The sequence below is a fragment of the Bos taurus genome, chromosome X (genome assembly GCF_002263795.3).
Source record: "Bos taurus isolate L1 Dominette 01449 registration number 42190680 breed Hereford chromosome X, ARS-UCD2.0, whole genome shotgun sequence".
NCBI lineage: Eukaryota > Metazoa > Chordata > Mammalia > Artiodactyla > Bovidae > Bos > Bos taurus.
The window spans coordinates 123513879-123537657 of NC_037357.1; the positions used below are offsets into that span (position 1 = coordinate 123513879).

Genomic DNA, 23779 nt, shown 5'->3' on the forward strand with positions numbered 1-23779 from the left:
ACCTGCTTTACAGAGAGAGGTAGTTGACGGTAGTCACTGGCACTATTACCTCCTCCTTTTATCTAAAATTGGTGCTTTCTAGATCATTTTGCGTCTAAGGCTTTACATATTAAACAGCATAGCTACATGTTTAAAGTGTTCTAAAACTGCATTGCAGTGATGGCCACCCAACTCTATAAATTTATTAAAACTCTTCAAACTGTACAACTTACATGTGTGAATTTTATGGTATATAAATCATACATCATTAAAGCTGTTTTTTAAAAAATGACAGAGGAACACCTACCCTCCTTTAGCTTATAAGGAAACTGACCATAAAATGAAATGGCCTCATGAAACATTTTAAAAGCATATTAGTACTTTCTTATAAAAATGTTTTCTCACTTCTGTTGGTTATAAGTCAATTTCATAGTCATTTACTGACCTATTAGGAGGCCAGGTCTTAAGGTAGCAAGGGAAGAGTTGGTGGGGGAGGGTGGGAGAAGGGATGAGAAAGATACATAGGAAGAAGGTTTGGGTTGGGGAGGCAGATTATAGTGAAGTGTTTCAGAAGAGGTTACTGAAAGTGTCCTCTTTCTTCCCAGTTCCTTCATGTCAGGGAGCCTTCTGCTTTGAGTAACACCTACCTCACCACAAAGTGATGATAAGCAATGAAATTTTCTTAAGTCAGATAACAAGAAATCCAAGGACAGGTCCCCTGAAGTTGAATAATTTGACAGACATCTCAACAGTGTCAGGGCTCAAGGTCACTTCCTCTTTGATTTTCTTGGCTTTCCTTTCATGGTTGAAATGTGACTGTGGCAGGACAAAACTGTGTACTGTCTTCCAACAAGGGTGAAACAGTGTTAAATGCAAAAAGGCTGGAGTAACTATTTTTCTCATGTATCTTTTTTTTTTTTTTTTTAATCTGGGAATAAAAGCTAACAGCTTCTCCCCACCCCAGGACATTTCTTCTCACATCTCATTGGCTAGAAGTGGATCACATGCACACTCCTCAACCAATCACCCACAAAGGGGAGTGAAATATATATTATTTGTCTAAAGAGACCTAAATTGACATTTTCCCAAAGAAGATACACAGATGGCCAACAGACATATAAAAAGATGCTCAATGTGACTAATTATTAGAGAAATGCAAATCAAAACTATAATGTGGCATCACCTCACACCAGTCAGAACGGCCATCATTAAAAAGTCTACAAACAGTGCTGGAGAGGATGTGGAGAAAAGGGGACCCTTCTACACCGTTGGTGGGAATGCAAATTGGTACAGCCACTATGGAGACAGTATGGAAGGTCCTTAAAAAACTAACAGTAGAGCTACCATATGATCCAGTAATGTCACTCTTGGGCATATATCCAGAGAAAATCATAATTCAGAAAGATACATGCACCCCAATGTTCATGGCAGCACTATTTACAGTAGCCAGGGCATGGAAGCAACCTACACGTCCATCAACAGAGGAATGGATAAAGAAGATGTGGTACATATATACAATGGAGTATTACTCAGCCATAGAACGGATGAAATAATGCCATATGCAGCAACATGGATGGACCTAGAGATTATTATATTAAGTAAATGAGACAAGAACAAATATCATATGATGTCACTTATATTTGGAATCTAAAAAAGTGATACAAATGGACTTATTGACCAAACAGAAGTGGACTCACAGACAAAGAAGATAAACTTAAAAATACCAAATGGAATAGTGGGAAGTGGAGGAAGATAAATTAGGAGTTTGCTTTAACATATACACTACTATATATAAAATAAACAACAAAGACCTACTGTTACAGCACAGGAAACCTATTCAATGTCTTGTAATAAATTGTGTGGGAAAAGAATCTGAAGAAGAATACTGTGTGTGTGTGTGTGTGTGTGTGTGCATAACTGAATCACTTTGCTGTCCACCTGAAACAAGCACAGCATTATAAATTAACTATATTTCAATGTAAAAATGGTTATAAAAGTATTATTTGCCTAGACATACTTTACTCATCCCCAGGGCTGTGGGAGGGTTCCCTATTCCTGAAAATAATGCCTGAGCAAATTAGGATTCTATGAACTGGGAAGGGGATGGGGAATAGTGACCGGGTAGTTAACCAGCAATGTCTACCACACTTAATTGACTATTTTTGATGGGTGGAAAGGAATAGAAACATGACTTTTTCCTTTTCTTTGTTGGCCACAGATGTCTTATCTTCTAAAACGTTTCCATGATTCTGATCCAACAAATTATTCTTAAAGCAAAGACTGCAGGGCAGTTCTCCAATAATACTGCATTTATTTCAGTGTTGTTGCAAGTTTTGAGGTGGGGTAGTCATATTTCACTAATACAGTCAATAGGAAAATTGGTAAGGAGCTGTCATTATCCAATTTAAAGATGCTTGACTTTCCCCCCTCCCTTTAGAACATTTGGGCCCATTCAGAATTGGGGAGGTTTGCTATAGCTAACTTAAGAGAGATGGCACCATGTGGGCTTAGGAATATTTGGGTGGATTGATGGTGATGGGATTTAGAACTAGTGCCTCTTAGGATGAGTTAAGGAGCAAAAGCCATCAACTTCCCAGAGTACCTAAGACAGAAGGGTTCCCACACTAGGCTAGGGGATATAACTGATATCTTCAAGTCATTGAATGGGAAGCAAAAACATCTGTCAACAAAGTTAGTCCCTCTCTTTCCTCTCTCCCTTCCTCCCTCGTCCCCTCCCTACTCTCTGTCATATCCCAACCCTAGACCAGTGTGTCTGTATTATAGATGTTTTATTGCCTTGATTTTATATATCACTCTCTTTGATTGATATGATATTAACCATAATAAAAAAATCCCCACATTTTAGTGATGTAAATTTTACCAGGGATAATATAATTGATACTTATATACCTCTAGGTTGTAATCTGTCTGTAGGAACTGGCCTAATCCTTGGGAAATATCTAAAGCCATTCAAAGTCACTGGGGTTGTTGACTTTGGTGCAGAATAATAAATACCCAGTAGGTGCTAATTCTCTTGAATTTTTCTTTCTACCTTCTGTCCTGAGTCTTTAAACCTCTTTTCAAAGTCTTAATTTCCCCAGTACCTTACAAATATTTTCACTGTCTTCTAAACAGGTGCTTTTGTGGAAATAGTGAAGGTTTTAGTATCAGGTAGACTTTCCAAAGCATATAATTCAGGGCACATTTAAATGGATTTTGACTGGCCTCAGCATTTTCTCTTTGGGGTGAAAGCTGTTTCCTTACTGTTGAACAACCCCCTTTCTGATTAGGCAGATTCCCATAGAGGGACCTTGAAACATATTTGAAAAGTTTGCCCCCACCTCACATATGTGTGTAAAGAACATTTGGTCAGCATTTGTTGGCCATTTGTGACTGAAACATGATCACAAACAGCTACATTGACCTCTGTCTCTTAACAGACCATACTGGAGTCTTTCCCATTGTTTTGAGTACCATTTTATAACATATGCATATGCTTGATTTCTGATTTAGTGATGTGCAGAAGAGAGGGCAAAATTTAAGCTTTTAAGCTCTTTGTAGGTTGTGTCTACACAATCCACCTGAAGAAGATATAAAATGGTGTGTAAAATAGCCTATAAAAGGACACCCTGTTTTCTGAGACCAAGGAAACCATTTTGCTTTTCTGTCTGAGAGAAGCAAAGCAGTCAGTGGCTTTCATGACATCACCTAATTTGTGAGGGAAAAGAGTGAGAATAAAAAAATGAATGAACCAAAAATGAGCCGTCTTGGGTGGTTTTCCGATGGTGAACCTTGTTTCTTTATGCAGCAGTTGTGTCTTGTCGGTTAAGTGTGCCTTTCTCTGCAGTTGATGTGATAGAGAACATCTCCTCCTGGGACAGCTCATTAGATACAGCATTTTAAAGGTTGTGTTTTCTTTTCTCCTTACAGCCAAGGATTACTGCAAAGTTATATTTCCATATGAGGCACAGAACGACGATGAATTGACAATCAAAGAAGGAGATATAGTCACTCTCATCAATAAGGTAAACAAAGGTTCCCTCCTATCTTCTAAACTCTGAAGTACTTTGAGGTGTTGAGTGGATAGTATGAGCTTTTATTTTAACCTTTGAAATTATTTTCATGATCCTGAATTCCCAAGAAAGAATCTTGTGTCTTTCCTCTCAGTCAGGCTAGGCCAAATGTATCCAAGTGAATGAATGAACTTGAAGCTCAGCTAGATTCCATTTGCATTGGAACCAGCTGCAGATTTGCGTGGCCCCATCCCAGAAAGGCTAACCTGGGGGACGGAGAGTGGCCTGCTTGACTGGCGAGTCCACCCTCCCCAGCAGCCCCGGCTGCAAAGCTCTGTGCCATGAGGGACCCAAGGAGGGGTTCCAGAAAGGCAAGGTTGTGCTTCACAGGCAGATAAGGCTTAAAGAATGTTTAGTGTTCAGATCAAAGACAGGTAGCATGCCTGAGAGAATCTTGCCCATCTTGCTCAGGCTGAGAAGATGGGACAATTTTATGATCACTGCATCTGTGTGAAGTGACACAGCTTAACAGGGCCTGCACCATGGACTTTATGCTTTCATGCAGTGGTACTCATCAAGAAGGTGGTTGAAAGATCTATTATTTAAGTAATTCCCAGAATATGTGGCCTTTTCCCTGAAATATAGGGTTCTTATCATGGTTGACCATGAGGAAAAGCTGAGCTGTCTTTAGGATGCTTAAGGGTGTGACTGGGGAATCATCACTTCTGCTTTCATTTATGTGGGGCTAGAAAGCTGAAACTCCAATACTTTGGCCACCTGCTGCAAAGAGCTGACTCATTTGAAAAGACCCTGATGCTGGGAAAGATTGAAGGCAGGAGGAGAAGGGGGTGACAGAGGATGAGATGGTTGGATGGCATCACCGACTCAATGGACATGGGTTTGGGTGGACTCCAGCAGTTGGTGATGGACAAGGAGGCCTGGCATGCTGCGGTTCATGGGGTCGCAAAGAGTCGGACACGACTAGCGACTGAACTGAACTGAGAAAGCATGGACAGGGTGGAGGGGGCAGAGAAACGGGGGAGAGGGCAGGGGGTTCAGGTGGGAAGCAGGCCCTGGGTCCTGCTGCCTCTGGCCATCACTGAGAGGGGAGGGATGTGGTGTTACCTGCCCCCCTTCCCCCACCCCCAAATGTGTCTATAGGTGATTGGTAGGATTTACCTTTATAACCTTCTAATCAAGGACAGTGACCTTTAAGGAATGGCTGTGGAGGCTGTGTGTTTGAGCCCAAGCCCAAGATGCCAAGGAATGCAGGACCCCAGAGTTTAATTAGCTTGCCCAGGGTCAGATTATTTAGGGAGACAGCTTGGCGCTCTCACCTTCTACATGAAAAGTGGCATGCTGGGCAATGCTCAGGTGCCTTTCTGGACCAGTAGAGTGTTCCCTGCTTGCTGAGGGCCCCAGAACATCCATCTTCTCACCTCTAAAATTTTCTCCTGTGAACTTAATTTGATTCACCTCTGTAGGTGCTGGCCTACACCTCTGTAGGTGTGGCCAGAGGAACCCAGAGGAGGGGAAACAATGCCCTTCTGTTCCTTTCAGCCGAGGAGGCAGAGAGGTTCTCTTTGCCGGCCTTGCCCTTATCCTGTGAGCCTCCTCCAGGCTGCATTCCTGGGCACACGGCATTGCCTATTTTAAATCAGACCCTGAACCAAAGACATGAAGCGGTTGTGAAGCAGGAGATAGATACTCTGATAACTGGCACAGAGACTAGGTTTTATTACCATGGGGGAAGGGGTAGAGCTGTTTCCCTCCCCCCCACCCCTGGACAATAAAGAGACCGGAGTTTTAAACAACTGCCATTCTTTGCAATGTGGAGGGGGGTCATTTTCCTGTTTTTGTTTGGAGGGGGACACCCTCTTTTCACTTGAAAACCAGATGTACAATAATGTTTACTAAGGTTTGGGGAAAAGACTGCCGCAGATGGTCTCTTGTCTGAACTCATCTATTTCTACCTCAACATCTTCTTATATTCCATCCTTGTCATTTGATTCTATACGATGAGAACTCATTCATCCTGGTGATTTCCTTCCTTCCTCCCAGCCTGAAATCCTGCCGGATAAAAGAAAGTGGAGTTTTCTAAAGAGCTTCTTTAGTCAGAGTGGGACTCTCTCCTGGTCCCATCCACCCAGTAGGGAGCAGGGAACCAGGTGGAGGTGGAAGGCTGCTCTCAGTGTCCTGAGGGTTGCGACTGCTTTCCCCAGTTCCCTAGCTGAATGTTAAGAAGCAGTTTGGACCTATGAAGCAGCTTACAGATAATTACAACTACACTTGCAAAATGAGCGCTTGGCATCCTCCCTGTCCACGTGATCCCTGCACCTGGCTTCCACATGGAGGGGTGGCACTACTCTCTAGTTACGGTGCACGGGTTTCTCATAGCGGTGGCTGCTCTTGTGGAGCTCAGCTCTAGGGCATGTGGGCTTCAGTAGTTGTGGATCGTGGGCTCAATAGTTGCTGCTCCCCAGGCTCCAGAGCACAGGCTCAGTAGTCGTGTTGCCGGGCTTAGTTGTTGCAACAGCCCACACTCTGTGGAGTGTTTCTCTGAAGGCCACACTTGCCCTTTGAGATGGATGGCCCACACCCTGTCTATGGAGTGTGTTTCTTTCTAAATAAATCCACTTCTTACCTTAAAAAAAAAAAAATCTGCCTGCAATGCAGGGGACACAGGTTCAATCCCTGGGTCAGAAAGACCCTCTGGAGAAGGGAATGGTAACCCACTCCAGTATTCTTGCCTGGGAAATCCCATGGACAGAGGAGCTGGTGGGCTATAGTTCTTGTGGTTGCAAAGAGTCAGACACGACTGAAGTGACTGAGCATGCTCGCTGCCTCTAGAGAAAGCCTGAGCAGCAACAAAGACCCAGCACAGCCAAAAATAAATAAATAAAGTTATATTAAAAAAAATAATTTTGCAATGGATGAGATTTCAGCAAGAATTGGAAAGAAAATATGCCAAAAGTACTTTGCCTGCTGAAGATGGGAAGGATGGAGTCTGAGTCTGTCAAGCCTGCTTTATAAAAAAATCTTCCTCTTGCTCCAAGTTGAGGGATCACTCACAAGTTTATTTGGATGACTGTTTGCTTTTCATATTGCAGAATGAATAGTTTCACCATGATTTGTTTAATCTACATTTTGATATGGTTCTTTATTACATTATGAGTTGAGTTGAAAGTTCAGAATTGCTGTTCTCTAAGTGTTGATGGCTTTTGCTGTAGATTTTATCAATTTACCCCAAAAGCCAGCTGCGGTCTCATTTTATAGTCAGTTAAACTGATTTCTCTTTGCCCTGCTTTTCTGAGCCGTGGCAGGAGTCACAGGGCAAACATCACCCTCATTTTCAGTCCTAGGTTGTCAGTTCATAGAGCTTGCTAGAAAATGAGTCAGACACCTTTAGTGGGTGCCTGTAAGCGCTCCTCAGTTCCAGAAATAATGTGCACTGGCCCGAACTATTTGTGTGTGTCCCTGGAAACCAGGATGAAATGTGGCAACTCCAGTGGTGTGTTTTTTTAGTTTATTTATAAAGAATTCTTGTGGATTTGGAAACATTTCCATGGGTGCAGAACACACCTGTGTTTAGCTTTTATTTCCAGTCACTCAAAAATAGCTCCTTCGTCTGCATTCCTGCCGCCCCCATCCCGGCCTTCCTGGCTTGTGCTCAGAGCATGATTGAAAGGGTTCAGAAGCCTCTGGGTCTGGTTTCCAACCCAAGAAGCTCCCTGGAGAAAGACTGAGAGCAGCTGGGGGGGTCAGGTGGGGCTCGGCTATGAAGGATGTGTGCGCCCTGGCCGCTGCTGCCTGGGGCAGAGCGAGCCCAGCTGTGGAGAGGGCCAATGTCCCTGCCCTTGGCCAACAGCCTCCTGGCCCCAGAATAGTGGTCCCCACTCACCAGGGAGGAAGGGCTTCCCACGTGACTCCTTTAGAACTCGGGTATATCTTATCAAAAGGCTCCCCTGAGTGGCTGTGTCTTTGACCCATTAAAGGCAAACAGACACCCCCATTTCTTCATGGTTATACAGCCTATTTGACAATATCAAGGTAAATATGAAGAAAGGTACTATTATTGACTAAAGTCACAATGTAGTATAGTTGGAGGGAAGGAGAGGCAGACACCATTGATGTTTGGGGGAGAAAACTGATACATGCACCTCTCAAGAAAGAAGGAAGCCAGAAGAGTAGCTACAGGTAGAAGTGGTTTAAGGTTACCACTGTGAAAAAAATCCCAGCTAGGGATGTCGCCTGTTCTTAGGGGTTTCGCCTGTTTTTAGGGATTTCGCCTGTTCTTGGGGATGCTGCAAGCCAGGAACCCCAAATGCTTGAGGTCACAGCAGTCCTGGGAGTTAGATGGCACCCTGGGTGTTCTGTCCTGGTGACAAAGGAGGAACAGAGAGAGGCCCAGAGCCCGGAAGAGACTTTCCCAAGAGACTCCTAGTCACCAGCAGCCACGCCAGGGCAGAGGCGTCTCCTGACCTTGACTGTGGGGGCTGGTGGGACGGGACTGCTGTTTCCTGTGGGGCTGTGGGTGCTTGCAGTAGGTGGGGCTCGGTCACTCCCTGAGGTAACTCTTGTCTACTGATTGAGTCTGACGTATTGTTGCTGGGTATATCTAGGGCAAGTGCCTGTGGGATTTTCTTTCTAAATTCATGACATCATTATTTTATCAGGAAAACAATATTACGACACCATTCCCCCATCCGTTTCTGACATTTTGGTATCCATGGCTGTGACCTGTTAGGGTCAGAATCAATCAGGACTTGCTGATTTCATTGTCGCATCTACAGAAATGGAATCATAGTGCAGAGAACACATTGAGCTCAGCACAGGGCTCATGTTGCTTCATTTTGTGCCTGAAGCTCTCTTCTCCTACTTCTTTCTTCCACTTCTTCCCATGCCCAGCCCATTTCGCTTCTCTCTCTTCTGGATTCTGGTTAGTTTTCTCCTTGCTGTCACCATGAAAAAAGAGAGAAAGAGGAAGAGAGCAGGGAGGGCAAGGGGAAAAGAGAGAAAGAAAAGAAAGTCACCCTGAGCTCCTTCCTAAGTCTTTCTGTTATGATCTTTCCTTTGTTTATTTTAATGTTTATTTTCCCTTCCTGCCTCCCTTCCATTAATTCATTAGTTGAAACATTTATTCATGAGAAAAATGCATCCAGACTCCCTTGCTCCTCTCCCCATGGGAAAGTGACTTTGGAAATCTCAGGAAAGGTTCTCAGCTTGGAAGAAGAAAGCTGATCAGCTATATAGATTGCTGGCCTTGACCCTTTCTCTCTAAACTGCTGAAGCTTTTAGCAGAGCTAAAGTGTAGGATTAAATGTGGTTTCAGGGGTGAAGAGTAAATTAGCAGGTGTCACCCTGAAAATGATGACATGCTGACAGACCCATTAGAAGGACGTGTTTTATGAGTGAATGAAGAAGTTAAGCATAGGTCTGGGATCATCTGGGTTTACACACATTTGAAAAATGTCAGTGTTCAGCAAATGAGTCATTTATGGCCTCGGATGTATTTCTCACGGTATAGCCTGTCTTGTTAGACTGCATATGTCCTGACTGGGTACAGCAGTCACAATATATCTTTTCCTCAGACCACTGGAAAGCCCCAGGAATACAGTTTGCTGCTGTTTTGTCTTGCTAATAAAAGTAACCTGGACTCTGAGACCGTCAGGAAGATTCCTGGCACCAGAAACACATTTGCTCAAAACTCTTCTTCCTGAGCTTGTGTACCATCACAGAGACACGGTTTTAAATTAGATGAAGATGGTAAAAGTAGGACTTGCGCTTGCCAGTAGACAGTCAAAACAATGCCACCTGGAAATTTCGATGATTGCAGATTTCTCATTGACAGATGAGTTGGCAGTTGATGCCGACTCTCAGCTTTGCATGCTTCCTCAAATTATATAAAACTGAACGGACCCTGTGTTTATTCAACTTAATTATCATCTCTCTCGCAAGTGCTGTGCTTAAGTGACAGGACATCAGTCACCCTTGCCCCAGCATCTTGGAATACTTTTTTCCTCCAACACACACATAAAAATCTGCAGGTGTCTTAAGGAATTAGAGAAACTCTTTTTTCTGTTTTCTGTTTCCACCCTTTTTATTTGTATTATTGTTGTAGGATTAAATGAAATGTTGTGACTGAAAGTGCTTTAGAAATAAAAAGTAAAATTATAGTTATTGCTGTGATAAGTTATGATAGGAAAAAGAAAAGACGAATGCCCATTGACTGGGAGTTCTCTCTTGGTATATTGAACTCCCCTGCAATTAAGGGCTGTACTTTCCCTGAAATGCCCCTCTATTATTTAACTTTTCTTAGGATGAAACTGATTTATTATAGTTTTATAGCCTCTGTCTTCTTAAAGTACCTCAAAGCTCTTTACATTCACATTTGCATTTTATTAAAATATACTTTTCTGAGATGGAAAGTAGCGTGGGGTGCACTTTTAATTTGTTGTTTTTCAGTCGCCCAGTCGTGTCCAACTCTTTGCGACCCCATGGACTGCAGCACTCCAGGCCTCCCTGTCCCTCACCATCTCCCAAAGTTTGCCCAGGTTCATGTCCATTGCATTGGTGATGCCACTAGCCATCTCATTCTCTGATGCCCTCTTCTACTTAAAAATTAAATAAGTAATACTTACTCTCAGGGAATAAATGAGAACAAGACAGATCAATAGGAAGGCAAGTCAAAATCACCTGTGACCACATCACCTTCAGATATCTCTCTCAATATTTGAGCCGTGTTCTTTCAGACTTCACACATACACATACACATACACATACACACACACACACACACACACAATTACAGTTCAAAGTAAAAATAAAGTCATATCATGTACACTCTTGTGTACCCTCATTTGTCCCCAGTATATCATGTCTATCTTTGGCAGCAAGGTTAAATGGTTCCTTAACATCCCAATGTATGGCGGACCACAGTCCTCTTTTACATTTGCTTGTTTCTGAGTTTTCCCTATTCTGCACCATGTTGCCTGTAGTCATCACCTTATTTGTAGATCCTCATGTGTGTAAGCATTCCTACCACTTTCTACTACTCGTGTAACCTTGGGTGGGCTACTCAGTCTCTCTGTGCCTTGGTTTTCACATCTGTGAAATGGAGATGATAACAGTAGCTACCTCTTGGTGTAAAGATGAAACGAGTTAAAGGAGGCAAAGCACTTGAAATCTCTGGCTGATAGTAAGTTCTGGATAAATGTTAGCAGTTATTATTTCATGATGATAAATTGCTGTATTGCTGCCTCAGTGCCTTTTCTTTTGGCTGCTCTGGGTCTTCATTGCAGTGCACAGGCTTTTCATTGCTGCCATGGTTTTTCTCTAGTTCTAGCACGCAGGCTTCTCTTTTGTGGAGCATGGGCTCTAGAGTGCTCGGGCTCAGTAGTTGTGGGGCATAGAGTCTCCAGTTGTGGCACTCAGGCTCTCAAGTTTTGGTGCCTAGGCATAATTGCCCCCCAGCTTGTGGGACCTTTGTTCCCAGAAACCCACATCCCCTGCATTGGAAGGCAGATTCCTAACCACTGGACCACCAGGAAAGTCCTGTCTCAGTGCCTTTTAAAGACATTTAAGTGATGTTCTGAAAGATCGCCTCCCAATTACTCTCCCCCCAGGAGCCAATGAGAATGTTTCCCTATCCTTATCATCCCTTGGTATTGTCATTCTTTGTCATCTCTGCTAATCTGATAAGTGTTTGCATTTTTTAAAATGTTTACTCAAGTAGAAAATTTTGTAATTTTCCCATTGATCTTTATAAAAATACCATATTATTCATGGCATTATCATGTCATCTTTCACACTGCAAATGTTTTTTCTTAGTTTATGACTCATAGAGATATTTAAGAAAATGTCATTAAAAATAAATACCTTTTAGACTTAAAGTTTCCCCATTTTGTAGTTAACTACATGTTGCAGTAAAACTCATCCTTTTAAGAATAATTTTACTTAAAGCTTTTATATTTTAGTCCTAGTTGGAATGGGTAGCTGGCTATTAAATGCTTTCCTTCTCTGCCCTCCTCGGGGCTTTCAGAGGTTCTATTTAAAGCTTCTGTCCTTACAGTATCTTTTTATAATATCATTCAGAGAACCCCTGAGATTATGCATGGATAAGGATTCTCATATCCTAGACCAGGTCTTGGCAAACTTTTTCTGTAAAAGGCCAGAGAGTAAATATTTTAGATTTTATGGGCTATACAATATCTGTGTCAACTATACAAAAGCAGTCATAGGTGTTGATGAATGGGCATGGATGAGTGCCAATAAAACTTTATTTATGGACATGTAAATTTTACTTTCCTGTAATTCTCATATACTTTGAAATACTATTCTTTTGATTTTTAAAAACCATCTGAAAATGTAAAAACTATTCTTAGTTTCAGAGGTGCACAAAAATAGGTAGCAGGCCACATTTGACCCATGGGAGGTAGTTTGCTAGCCCTTGAAACAGAATGTCTAGAAACAGATCCATAAAAATATAGCCAATTAATTTTTTAACAAAGGTACAAAGAAAATTTAAGAAAGAAAGCATAATCTTTTCAAGAAATAGTGTTGGTACAATAGACCATCAATAGGCGAAAAAAAAAAAAAAAGAGCCCTAACCTAATATAACACATTATGCAAAAATTAACTCAAAATGAAGCACAGATCTGCATAGAAAACATAAGACATAAAAATGTTATTTATGAAAACATAAGAGAAGAGGCTTGTTAGGACACAAAAAGCACAATTCATGAAAGAAAAAAACTGATTGGAGTTTGGCAAAATTACAGACTTTTGGTCTGCAAAGGTACTGTTGAGAGAATGTGATTGGTTAATCTGTTTTTCCTCCAAGGTCATCTGAGCCTCAGTATTTAGTAAATAATTGCTTGATACATAAATTGCCTGAATTTCAAAGAGCTTGGTTTTGTTCTGAGTCTTGCTGGGAATATTCTTTGTAAGACAAGAGACCATGAAGCTCCCATAGCAGAGCTGTTTCATGTACCCCACCTCTGCACTCCTGTGCCCCCTTTTCCTCCAGGTGGTAGACGAGTGTAGCTGTAGTCCACTGGTCAGGTCTGAACTCGGCTGAGTTGCCTGAGGACTGAGATTGGACCTGGGAATTATATTTTTCACTCACTGCACAGGCCTAGAAGCTAAATTTTCTGTGTATAGAGAAAAGACTCCAAACAAATTTTTATGCCAAGGAATAAGCTTTTCTAAAAGAAAGAAAAGAAATGTACATTTGTCTTATAAATAAAAGGGAGATGGAAAGTAAGAATTTACCATTAGCTGCTGCAGCTGGCTTGGTGTTCTTGACCTTCATAATGATCATGACTATATCCTTCACTTCTTATTCCTTCCTGGTGCTTATTTGGAAAATGAAGATTCCTCCCCCCTTACCCTAACAGCCTTCTTTGTGTCTCTTAGAGGTGATGCAGGAGCTAAGAACATCTCTTAAAACATAATGAAATATGTTTTATAAGTGCCAGTGTCTTTGTAATAAAGCAAAATGATTTTTTATTATACCTACTATCCTTTTAATGGAAGAAAAGCATGTATTTGTGTGCAGAATCAATATAGTTCTCTAAACATAAGTGAAATCTCTGCTATAGGATGCACAGCCTTGAGAGGTAAATTATGCCATTAGCCATTTGGATGAGCTGAAGGCGCCATTAGAAACAGCTTCTAAAATTTAGCATCAAGTGGTCCTCTCAATGTAAATGACCTAACAAGTAGAAAATGAGAAGTTTCTATGAAAACATATTGTTATATAATTTCACATGCTTAATTATATTTAAATGGGCAAAAAAAATGCAAAAGTGCCACCTTGATGATCTGCACTTGACGTAATGCTAGTTCACACGCCCTTATATGTTATGTCTCTGATCGTTCTGAAAGCCAGAGTACAAGTAGCCAAGAAAGGCCCTCTCTGCAAACATCCGCTTTTCACATGATTACTGACGTTTGAAGTAGAATTAAGAGGGAACAAAGTCTTTCATTCTGTTAGGGAAAAAAAAAGGACAAAAATATAAACATTTCCTAAGACTTAGGATTGTATAGGCTGCAAATGAAATCAGTTGGCAATTCGTATATATTTGTTGTGATTAACTATATAGCCACGTCTCACAGTTCCAGGAGATGCCCATTGTGAGTGATGACCCTGGAGTTGGGCCAGTATGGTAGCATCTGTTGGGTGCTGTTCTCTGAAGGGCTCCATATAGAAGCATCTTTTTCTAAGAGGCAAACCATCTATGAGCCCAGAGGTTTTGAGGCTTCTGCTCTGGGCTGTCTCCTATAAAAGTCTCCCCTAATTCCTGTCTGCCTGCCTCTCATAATGCCTGTGAAAACTCTCTTTTCTTTCTGGGGACTGAGATTTGGTTTCAACTTTTCTCTTATTTCTTAGTGAAATCTGAACTCAAATGTTACTTCTGTCGTATTTCCTCACCCCTGTGCTCTGAGCGGGCTATAGGAGTGATCCTCTCAGTTCTCCTGTGTGGATGCAAAGGGCCTTCAGGGGTGGAACCCCACCCTCTCCCGAGTTGATGGCCTCCAACAATGTCAGGCCTCCAGCAGTGTGTCATCAAAATATTAGCATTTTATAGATGTGCTATTACCTAGAAAAGATTGGGTGTCACTAACTTACTGTATATATTTAACTTTTCCATATAAAAATGGTTAACAGTGACTCGACTTTTCCTTAGGGAATATTCTACCTTCCTTGTTAGAGAAGAGTATATATGACGAGAAAGGAAACTCCGGGATAATTAAAAACCCTTATATGTGTCTTCATTTCAGAAATTCTTTCCCTAGACTTCTTTTGGGAATTAGACCTTGAAATAGCTCAGACTTTTAAAGATAGAGTTTAAAGTTCTATTCTACCTAGAATAAAATAAATTCACTCTGATTAAAGAAACAACATTTTCAAGTGAGAATATAACTTCCGGTTACAGCCACGATGGAGTGAAGGATGCATTAGATTTGCCCTTCCGCCACTTTGGGCCTCCCAGGTGGCACTAGTGCTAAGGAATGCGCCCACCAGTGCGGGAGACATCAGAGACGTGGGTTGGATCCCTGGGTCGGGAAGATCCCCTGGAGGAAGGCATGGCAGTTCACTCCAGTATTCTTGCCTGGAGAATCCCATGGACAGAGGAGCCTGGAGGACTACAGTCCGCGGGGTCACAAAAGACTCATACAACTTAGCAACTCAGCAACAACAACTTTCTAGTTGCAGTACAGGGCACTGGAGCACAGAGAGCAGAAGACTCATCTGATAGAGGAAACAGAGACTGTAACTGTTTGTAACTCACAACTGTTGAGGTAGATGAAATTTTCAGGGCAGGGAGTTGCAGAAGATTGAGCTGTGCAAAGAGTGAGCTCTGGAAGTTTATATATAGGAGTCCCTTGAATCTTTGGCCATATACTAAGCATGCATCAGTAGGGCAAGAGTCTTCCAGGCCCAGCAGAAAATAAGTATGGGAGGGGAGGTGTGGGTGAGCTGTGAGATGAGTAGATATCCTAGAGATATCAGTAATTGGAGATGTTGGAGTTCTGGCCAAGCAGACTAGGAAAACTTCATTGAACACACTTGGCATCCAATTGACAACTCAAAAAGTCAGTCATAGGAATAGTGCTACCCTTGTTGTTGTTTATTTGCTAACTGACTCTCTCTTGTGCAACCCTATGGACTGTAGCCCACCAGGCTCCTCTGTCCATGGAGTTCTGCAGGCAAGAATACTGGAGTGTTCATGACCAAGAACCTATGCACAATATGAATTATCATTTATTTTTGGTCATGCCAAGAATGTACAACATTTATTTTAATAAACTAAGACATTTAAAAAAAAACAAAAGAATATTGGAGTGGGTTTCCATTTCCTTCTCCAGGGAATCTTCCCCACCTAGGGATCAAACCTGTGTCTTCTGCTTGGCAGGTGGATTCTTTACCTCTGAGTCACCTCGGAAGCCCAGTGCTACACTAGACCCACCCTGAATGAAGGCTAAAACTAAGCCTCGACAGGTTGAGCTGATTTGCAAATAACATGCCCACCATAATGAAACTCCACACTCTTGCAGGGAAGACAACAAAATCCAGTCCTTTGATAATGTAGTGTGCAGTGCATGGTTGTTGAGATTATACAGTCACAGATGACCAGATGTAAGAGGAAGCACAAAAATGTGAGGTGTGGTATGGATAGCTTATAAAGGGCATGCAGTTATTTCTGAATACAATTTTCAGGCATCAGGACTTGCTTTAATTAATATTGACATGACTAAAAGGAAGCTTGATTAATGCTGTTTGTGTGTTATTCATCTAATTTTTTTGTTACCAGTCATACAATATGTAAAACGAAAAGGTTATAAGTATAGCAAAGCCTGTAAGTTGTTGCCCAATAAAAAGTCAGGATTTTTTCTTTTAGAAGTAGACAATCTCTTTGAGGTCACTACTTCCCAGTATCATAAAACTGAATGACTGCCTAAGCCTCACCCATCCTAGGATGTGAACACTTGAAATGTGACATCTTCTTTAGTGGGCTTGTCCCTGGAATGGTCTCCTTGACTTCCCTCATTAACTATGCTCTGATGAGCATTTCTTCTGACACTGAGATAGACATGGTTCTCTTTTTTCCTGTTACCTCATAGACTGTGATGTTGATGAGTCTGCTGGAGTAACTGACTTAGGGGATGTTGGAAATACTGAGCAGAAATCCCAGCCATGCAGAATAATTGCATCTCTTGAGAAGGTGTTAACAAGCTGAGGCAGAACGAAGTGCTCCTGGGCTTCGGCTTCCATGAAGTGTCCTTTCAACAGCCCCCCTGAAGCTCCATGCAGAAGGCGTTCATTAGTAAATATTAAACAGCACTTTTCATACTGCTGGTGGGGTACTGAGAGTGTGAGACCCCCTCGAGGCACTCAGAGGCTCACTTGACAGCCACACTGAAATCACATAACACTCCCTTTCTCCTCTAATGATATTTCAGTCATCAGAGAAGGTCATGAAAAACAGTCATGCTGGATAACTTCTGGGAAATCAGTACTAGGGAATGTAGGGACAGCTGACCACCAGGGGAGCACTTTTCTTTTTCAAGAGGACCAGCTGGTGAAACCATCATTTTGAAGTTTGCTGGGGTGACATAAGAGCAAACTATATGTCTGAACTATACACTCCTGTCCCAACTCACATAGGCCATGTACAATGTCTTAGAAAACATGACCTCTCTTTGAAAGGTACTTTTTAAATTGTTACAATTATGAACAAATAATTCAGTACAGACCACCAGGGAAGCCTGATTATATAAATGAAGCTTTCTTGTGTAGCTAATCTAGACCTTCCTCTTCCTTGTTCAACTTGACTTCACTTTGGATGTTTGAAAATTGTGAGAAGTGGAATAGTAGTCTGAGAGGAGACCGGGCCATCCATCAGTTCATCCATTCAGCTGACATGTACTCATCATCAGTATTTGCCAGGCACTGTGCTAGGTGTTTGGTGGATACAGAGTATAAAAATAAGATTCTTTGTTTCTATGGAGCTTCCCATTTTTGAGAACTTTGTTACTCAAAGTTATCATCCAGTAGCATTGAGATCACTTGGGAACCTATTAAAATGCTGAATCTCTGACCATCCCCAGACTTACTGAATCCAAATTGTCGTCTTCACACAAGGACAGTATACACGTTTGAGAAGGCTTAGTCTAAATCATTGATTCTCAGACTGCACATTGGAAGGACGTAGGGACCTTTAAAAGGCACTGATTTCTCAGTCTTAACCCCCACCCCCAGGATTTATAGTTTAATTGGTGTGGGGTATTAGCCCCAAGTGATTCTAAATGTGCAGCCAGCTTAAAGAAACACTGCTCTAAGAGGTTGCTTTGCACTCTGGACCAAATGGAGCCCCACATGAGGTTGCAGCCGGGTTTTACAGTTTACAAGCCAGGTGGCGAGTTGGTCTTTTTTAAACATTTGAAGTTCTTACACAAGAGGCAGACAGAGCAGGGCTCACTGGTGACTCCTGCCGCCAGCTTGGATGTCAGAGAGCACCTCTAAGCTGGTCCCTAGCACGAGAGCTGTGCGCAGTGGTGATGCTTCCGTGTTCCCCAGGGCCCCTCTGGCAGGTGGAGTGGACTAATGCCTGACATGGGGGGCCGGGCCAGTCTCCCTCCTCAGACACACTCTGGGGCCTTAGCCTCCCTCCAAGAGTGTGAGCCTCTGCCAGGGAGTTTCACCGGAAGATGATGCTGAGTCACGTGACAGATGTATTGTATACTTAATCAAGACGCTTTCCTGGGCTCATGATCCCTCGAGGTCTCTAGGACTACCCTCCTGGAATCACAATAATGATGACACCCACCAGCAGCAGTTCAGCAGTTGTGTTGCTCTTTACACTTCATCTTCTCCTGTGTATCACGGAACTGAGACCCAGAGTCTTTATCACTGGAGGACCACTGAAGTATCTGATGGCCCCAATTCACTGTCTTCCTCCTCTCTCTGAGATACCTTGGCTCATGAGATAGATACAGTGTGGAACATAGGTTGGAGTACAGCACACCTAAGGCTCTGTTTATTCATTCCTTAAAAGGAAACATATCATTTGTATTTTACAAGGAAAAATATATTTTACTCTAATATCTGCCTGGGGATGAGGCATACAGAAACCATTTTGAGGACTTAAATCATAAAAGAGTGTATATCCTATGTCAGAAATATAATTCTTTCTATGCTCTTTGATTCATGATAAGGGTCAAGGTCTACTTTCCTCTGTTTGCATGTGAATAGATCTTATTTCTAGTCATCATTGTTCTGGAAACTTTCATCTATAATACATGCAGATCTTTTACTCTGTCCCACTGCAAACTTCCACCTCATTTAAAGACCATCCCTTTAGCTGCATACATTGCCCTTTCCTCATCCTTATTGAAATCTCAAAATTCACTAGTGTAGCCATCGTCTTGGGTTATACCTGTGGTATAATTATTAATAGTGTCCTAGATTTGGAAATAAATTATATGGTCACTGTAAAATCTTCCAGTATTTTAACAGCACTACCTCTCTCCTTAGTGGTCAGCTACTGCCTCATTGTTCTCCCTTCTTCCACCTCCTGCCATCCTCCTGGGGGACATTTAAAACTCCACCCTGATGATGCTCTGGCCTCATAAGTCATTGATTGTCCATTCTGCCCTCATCACTCATGAGTGCCATCTTGCCTCACCCCTCACATCACTCTTCAGTAGAGACTGGTTGGCGCTTCCTGGGAGGCAAGCATTGCCTTCATTCTAAGGGCCAATTCTCGAATGTTCTCATCCATGACCCCAGCTTCCTGCCTTCCCTTTTCCCTTGTTTCACCCTTGGAGACCCCGCCCTTGGCCTTTCTCATGACCTTGATTCTTGCCCTTGTCCTCTCCTTCCAGACGAGGATGAGGCTTCTCTCGGCCCCCCTTGTTGTCGCTGATCCAGCCTAGCACTGCTGCCTGGGTCTCAGTGCAATCTTGATTCGCCGTGCCTGCCTCTTTCACTTGGCTCTGAGCTTGGGAGCCCCATAAGGTCACGATGACTTTCTTTCCCCTCTGAATTCCTCTCCTGTCCTGCATGTTTTAGGTCCTAATTAAATAAATTGAATTCGCTGCTGTTTCACACTCCTGGAAGTAGAGCCCTCAGACAAATAATTCTCTCTTCATCTCTGCCACCAAAAGCCTCATTCTTCTGTCTGGTTTGTTGAAGAGGACTTATTTTCACTTCTCAGTTTACTGTCAGAATTTTTCCTGTTTCCCTTAAATTAGCTTCTATTGCTAGGAGGAAAAAAGTCTCAGTTCTCTAAATCTCGCTCCCACTGCAGGCATCTTGACCCTGTGGCTGTTTTCTGTCCTGCAGCAGATGCCCTTTTCATTTTTCTTAGTATTCTAAGTCATGATGTCAGTTTTCTCTTTTCAGTGTACTTATCCATGAACCTTGTGTTTGTTCTTATACCGGTCAGAATGATTAGACACACTGTGTTCCACCTTCATGCTTCCCCTCTCATACCTTGAATTACACAGCGATTAGCACTATTCATGTTTTCCTTAAAAAGCAGAGCCCAGATGAGCCATCCAAGCTATTCATCACTGATGGGAGGTATAATAAATATACTGTCATATGCACTGTTTTCCCCTGTAGGCGTACATAAGTTCTGAAGTTATTCTGAATATGCTTTTGCTTATTAAAATGTTCTTTATTGTTTTTCTGGCATACAAAACCGAAAGCTTCATTACAGTGGTTCTTGGGTTACTGATTGCATAAGACTAATGGGAAGCTTGGATTTGCACCATTTAGAAAGTTAAAAAAAGCCTTCAAAAGAAAGACAGCACTAAGCAATATTTGAGTGCCTTTTACAGACCTAAGTCTGTATCAGATGATCTGAAATGAACGTGGAGAAAAATTCAGCCCTCATATAAGCAAACCCTTCACACATGAAAAGATCCAAGATTATTGGAAAAGCTGTTAATGATTCTTTTCTCTTTGGTACCAGAGCTCGTGGTTGATACAGTTATCAAAAAAAGACCTTGTATGTTATGTGAGTGCTAGTGTGCATGTGTGTGTTTCACACACATCTCTAAGCTCCCTGGAGTTAGGGATAATGTTCTTTTGCATGTTTAATGTTTGGTGCCTACAGAATGAACTGACATATATTTTATATGTAATAGTTGTGTGTTAAATGGAATATCATGAAATGCAAATTAACACAGTTCTGAGTGTTAGAGAAAAGATAAAAGCTTTCATTATAGTCACTTTCCTACAGGTGAGTTTCAGGTTGGGTTTTGAAGATGACAAGAACTTGTCCAGAAAAAAACAAGAGAAAAAAATATATACCAGGCATTTCCTCAGAAACAGAGGCTCTGGATTGAAGGACTTAATTTTTAAGAATTAGGAGTAAAGAATTTCCACCCGTACTCCTTCATAAGTTTTCCTGATACTGTTGAGGACATAATGGTTTCTCAGAGGTGGAAGAAACTCACAACCCATCAGATTCTGCTTCCACAACCCCTGTTCATGAATCCATTATTTCAGGACTGATGCTAGATTGCTCAGGGAGTGATGTGACATGGGCAGGACCAAAACACTTAGCTCAGCTTCACGTTGTCATTTTCCAAGAAGATAAGCATTCTTTCAGATTGTAAGTTTTTTGAACCTTGTTTTATTCTGAGTAAATCTGCACTTGATGCTTCAAGTGTCTTTGTCTAAGGATGTTGCTTGGGGTAATGTAGGACCCACTTCCCGAACCCATGTTATTTTTTAAAGAGTCGATCTAGCCTTGTAACAGTTCAGATTAGATCAGTCTCTCAGTCGTGTCCGACTTTGTGACCCCATGAATCGCAGCATGCCAGGCCTCCCTGTCCATCACCAACTCCCGGAGTTCACTCAGACTCACGTCCATCGAGTCAGTGATGCCATCCAGCCATCTCATCCTCTGTCATCCCCTTCTCCTCTTGCCCCCAATCCCTCCCAGCATCAGAGTCTTTTCCAATGAGTCAACTCTTCGCATGAGGTGGCCAAAGTACTGGAGTTTCAGCTTTAGCATCATTCCTTCCAAAGAAATCCCAGGGCTGATGTCCTTCAGAATGGACTGGTTGGATCTCCTTGCAGTCCAAGGGACTCTCAAGAGTCTTCTCTAACAGTTACCCCTGTGGGAAGAGACAATGGTGAGCATTTACTTCTCACCTGAGGTGGACTCTGCCTTAACTTATATAGAATCCTCACAGCTTGGGGCAGATAGAGACTATCTTGTCCTGCAATAATCCTAGTCTTGGACTGAGGGGAGATCACAGAATTCGGAATTAGAAAGAGCCTTCATTGATTCCAGAAATAATGATTATATGTGGCATTGGGCTGGGGGTATGATGGTGAAAAATTCAACTGTGTTTCTGTCTTTGCTGGACTGGATGCTCTAGCAAGGCACACATGAGTCACATAAGCCAGGGCCTCCAAGGGCTCAGTGCCAGGCCCGAGGCCAGCTGCACATCTGCTGCTTGAGCCTGCCTGAGCCCTCCCCCAGCCCCACCGGTATCGTGAAGGACCACGAGTGTGTCTCTGTGGGCCCTGAACAGGAATTCCTCACTTTCTCGAGCATTTATTTTAAAAGCATTTCTCTGGGGGAAAGACTTTGCCCATTTGGGTTTTTAGCTGGAAGTTGTCGATCACAGTCTGAGAATTGTCAACAACATGTGCTTGACAGTGGTGCGTATGTTGTACATACACAGGGAAGGATTAAATGCCCAAGTGAGGAGGTTGACAACAGGCCAGTAGGTCTTGGATTGGGTGGGGGAGAAGTGGAATTGGACCCAGAGAACAAATACGAGATTTATTATCGAACTAGAGAAGATCAAACTCCCCACCCACCAAGGATGGGGAAACCTGCAGGTGATTCTCTGGCATGAGGCTGAGTGCCTGGGAGTGCCGTGGGGCCATTAGGCTCAGGATAGAAGCTTATGAAGGCTACACTGAGCTCTGTCCCCAGGACTTGGCACAGAGTAGGCACTCAAACGTTCGACAAAGGTATGAACATAATAGGGGTCATTCCAAGGGAAGCAGATTTGATCTGGGAGAATGAATAGATTTCTTCTTTCATTTAGTGAGCAAACACTAAGCTCTGTAGGGTGGGGAGAAGGGCTTTTCATGATGACTGTGCCCCCTCAACACGGGGAGGAGAAGGCGCATTAATGAGATTGCACAGGGTGGGATTTTTCTCCCACTTGGCTGACTGTCACCCAGCCCTTCTTAATTTCAACAAGCTTTGTGACAGGCTAATCAAAGGGAACATTTGTGTGTGTGATGTTTTCTAACCCACATTTGCAGTTAATGAAATAATTTCATTGTGTTAAAATGAAGAAAATATATTTTCTCCTATCTTTAAGAGGGGGAAAAAGATCTTATTGCTCTCAGTCAGTTCAGTCACTCAGTCATGCCCGACTCTCTGTGACCCTATGGACTGCAGCTCGCCAAGCCTCCTGTCCATTGCCAACTCCCAGAGTTTACTCAAACTCATGTCCATTGAGTCAGTGATGTCATCCAACCATCTCATCCTCTGTCATCCCCTTCTCCTCCCACCTTCAGTCTTTCCCAGCATCAGGGTCTTTTCCACTGAGTCAGTTCTTTTCATCAGGTGGCCAGAGTATTGGAGCTTCAGCTTCAGCATCAGTCCTTCCAATGAATATTCAGGACTGATCTCCTTAGGATGGACTGGTTGGATCTCCTTGCAGTCCAAGGGACTCTCAAGAGTCTTCTCCAACACCACAGTTCAAAAGCATCAGTTCTTTGGCGCTCGGCTTTCTTTATGGTCCAACTCTCACATTCATACATGACTACTGGAAAAACCATAGCTTTGACTAGATGGACTTTTGCTGGTAAAGTAACGTCTCTGCTTTTTAATATGCTATCTAGGTTGGTCATAACTTTTCCAAGGAGCAAGTGTCTTTTAATTTCATGGCTGCAGTCACCATCTGGAGGGCCTCTAAAAGCCTCATTGGGTTTCGAGTCCCAGCTGGCAGCTCTAGGACACCGGAGCTTTTGTCCTCCCATCCAACTTTGGGGTTTGTACTGTTGAGTCTTAGGAACCATTGATGGCTGCCTCAGGGAAAGCACTTCCATCTCTCTAAAAGGGGTATCAGAGCTCTCCGTGAGGCGCTTGCCCCCTTTCTCACTCTGCTCTCCTGTTTCCTAGGACTGCATTGACGTGGGCTGGTGGGAAGGAGAACTGAACGGCAGACGAGGAGTGTTTCCTGACAACTTCGTCAAGTTGCTGCCACCTGACTTTGAGAAGGAGGGAAACGTA

At 42.6% G+C, this 23779-nt stretch overlaps 1 protein-coding gene across 11 annotated transcripts in view; it reads left to right on the forward strand.

The window, feature by feature from the left end:
* Positions 1-23779, forward strand: part of SH3KBP1 (SH3 domain containing kinase binding protein 1) — a 331585-nt gene that overhangs the window by 243658 nt on the left and 64148 nt on the right. For all 11 annotated transcript variants that reach the window (NM_001128500.1, XM_059883336.1, XM_059883338.1 and 8 more), the window contains 2 exon segments: positions 3910-4004; positions 23669-23776. In NM_001128500.1, the coding sequence (NP_001121972.1) occupies positions 3910-4004; positions 23669-23776 (203 nt within the window).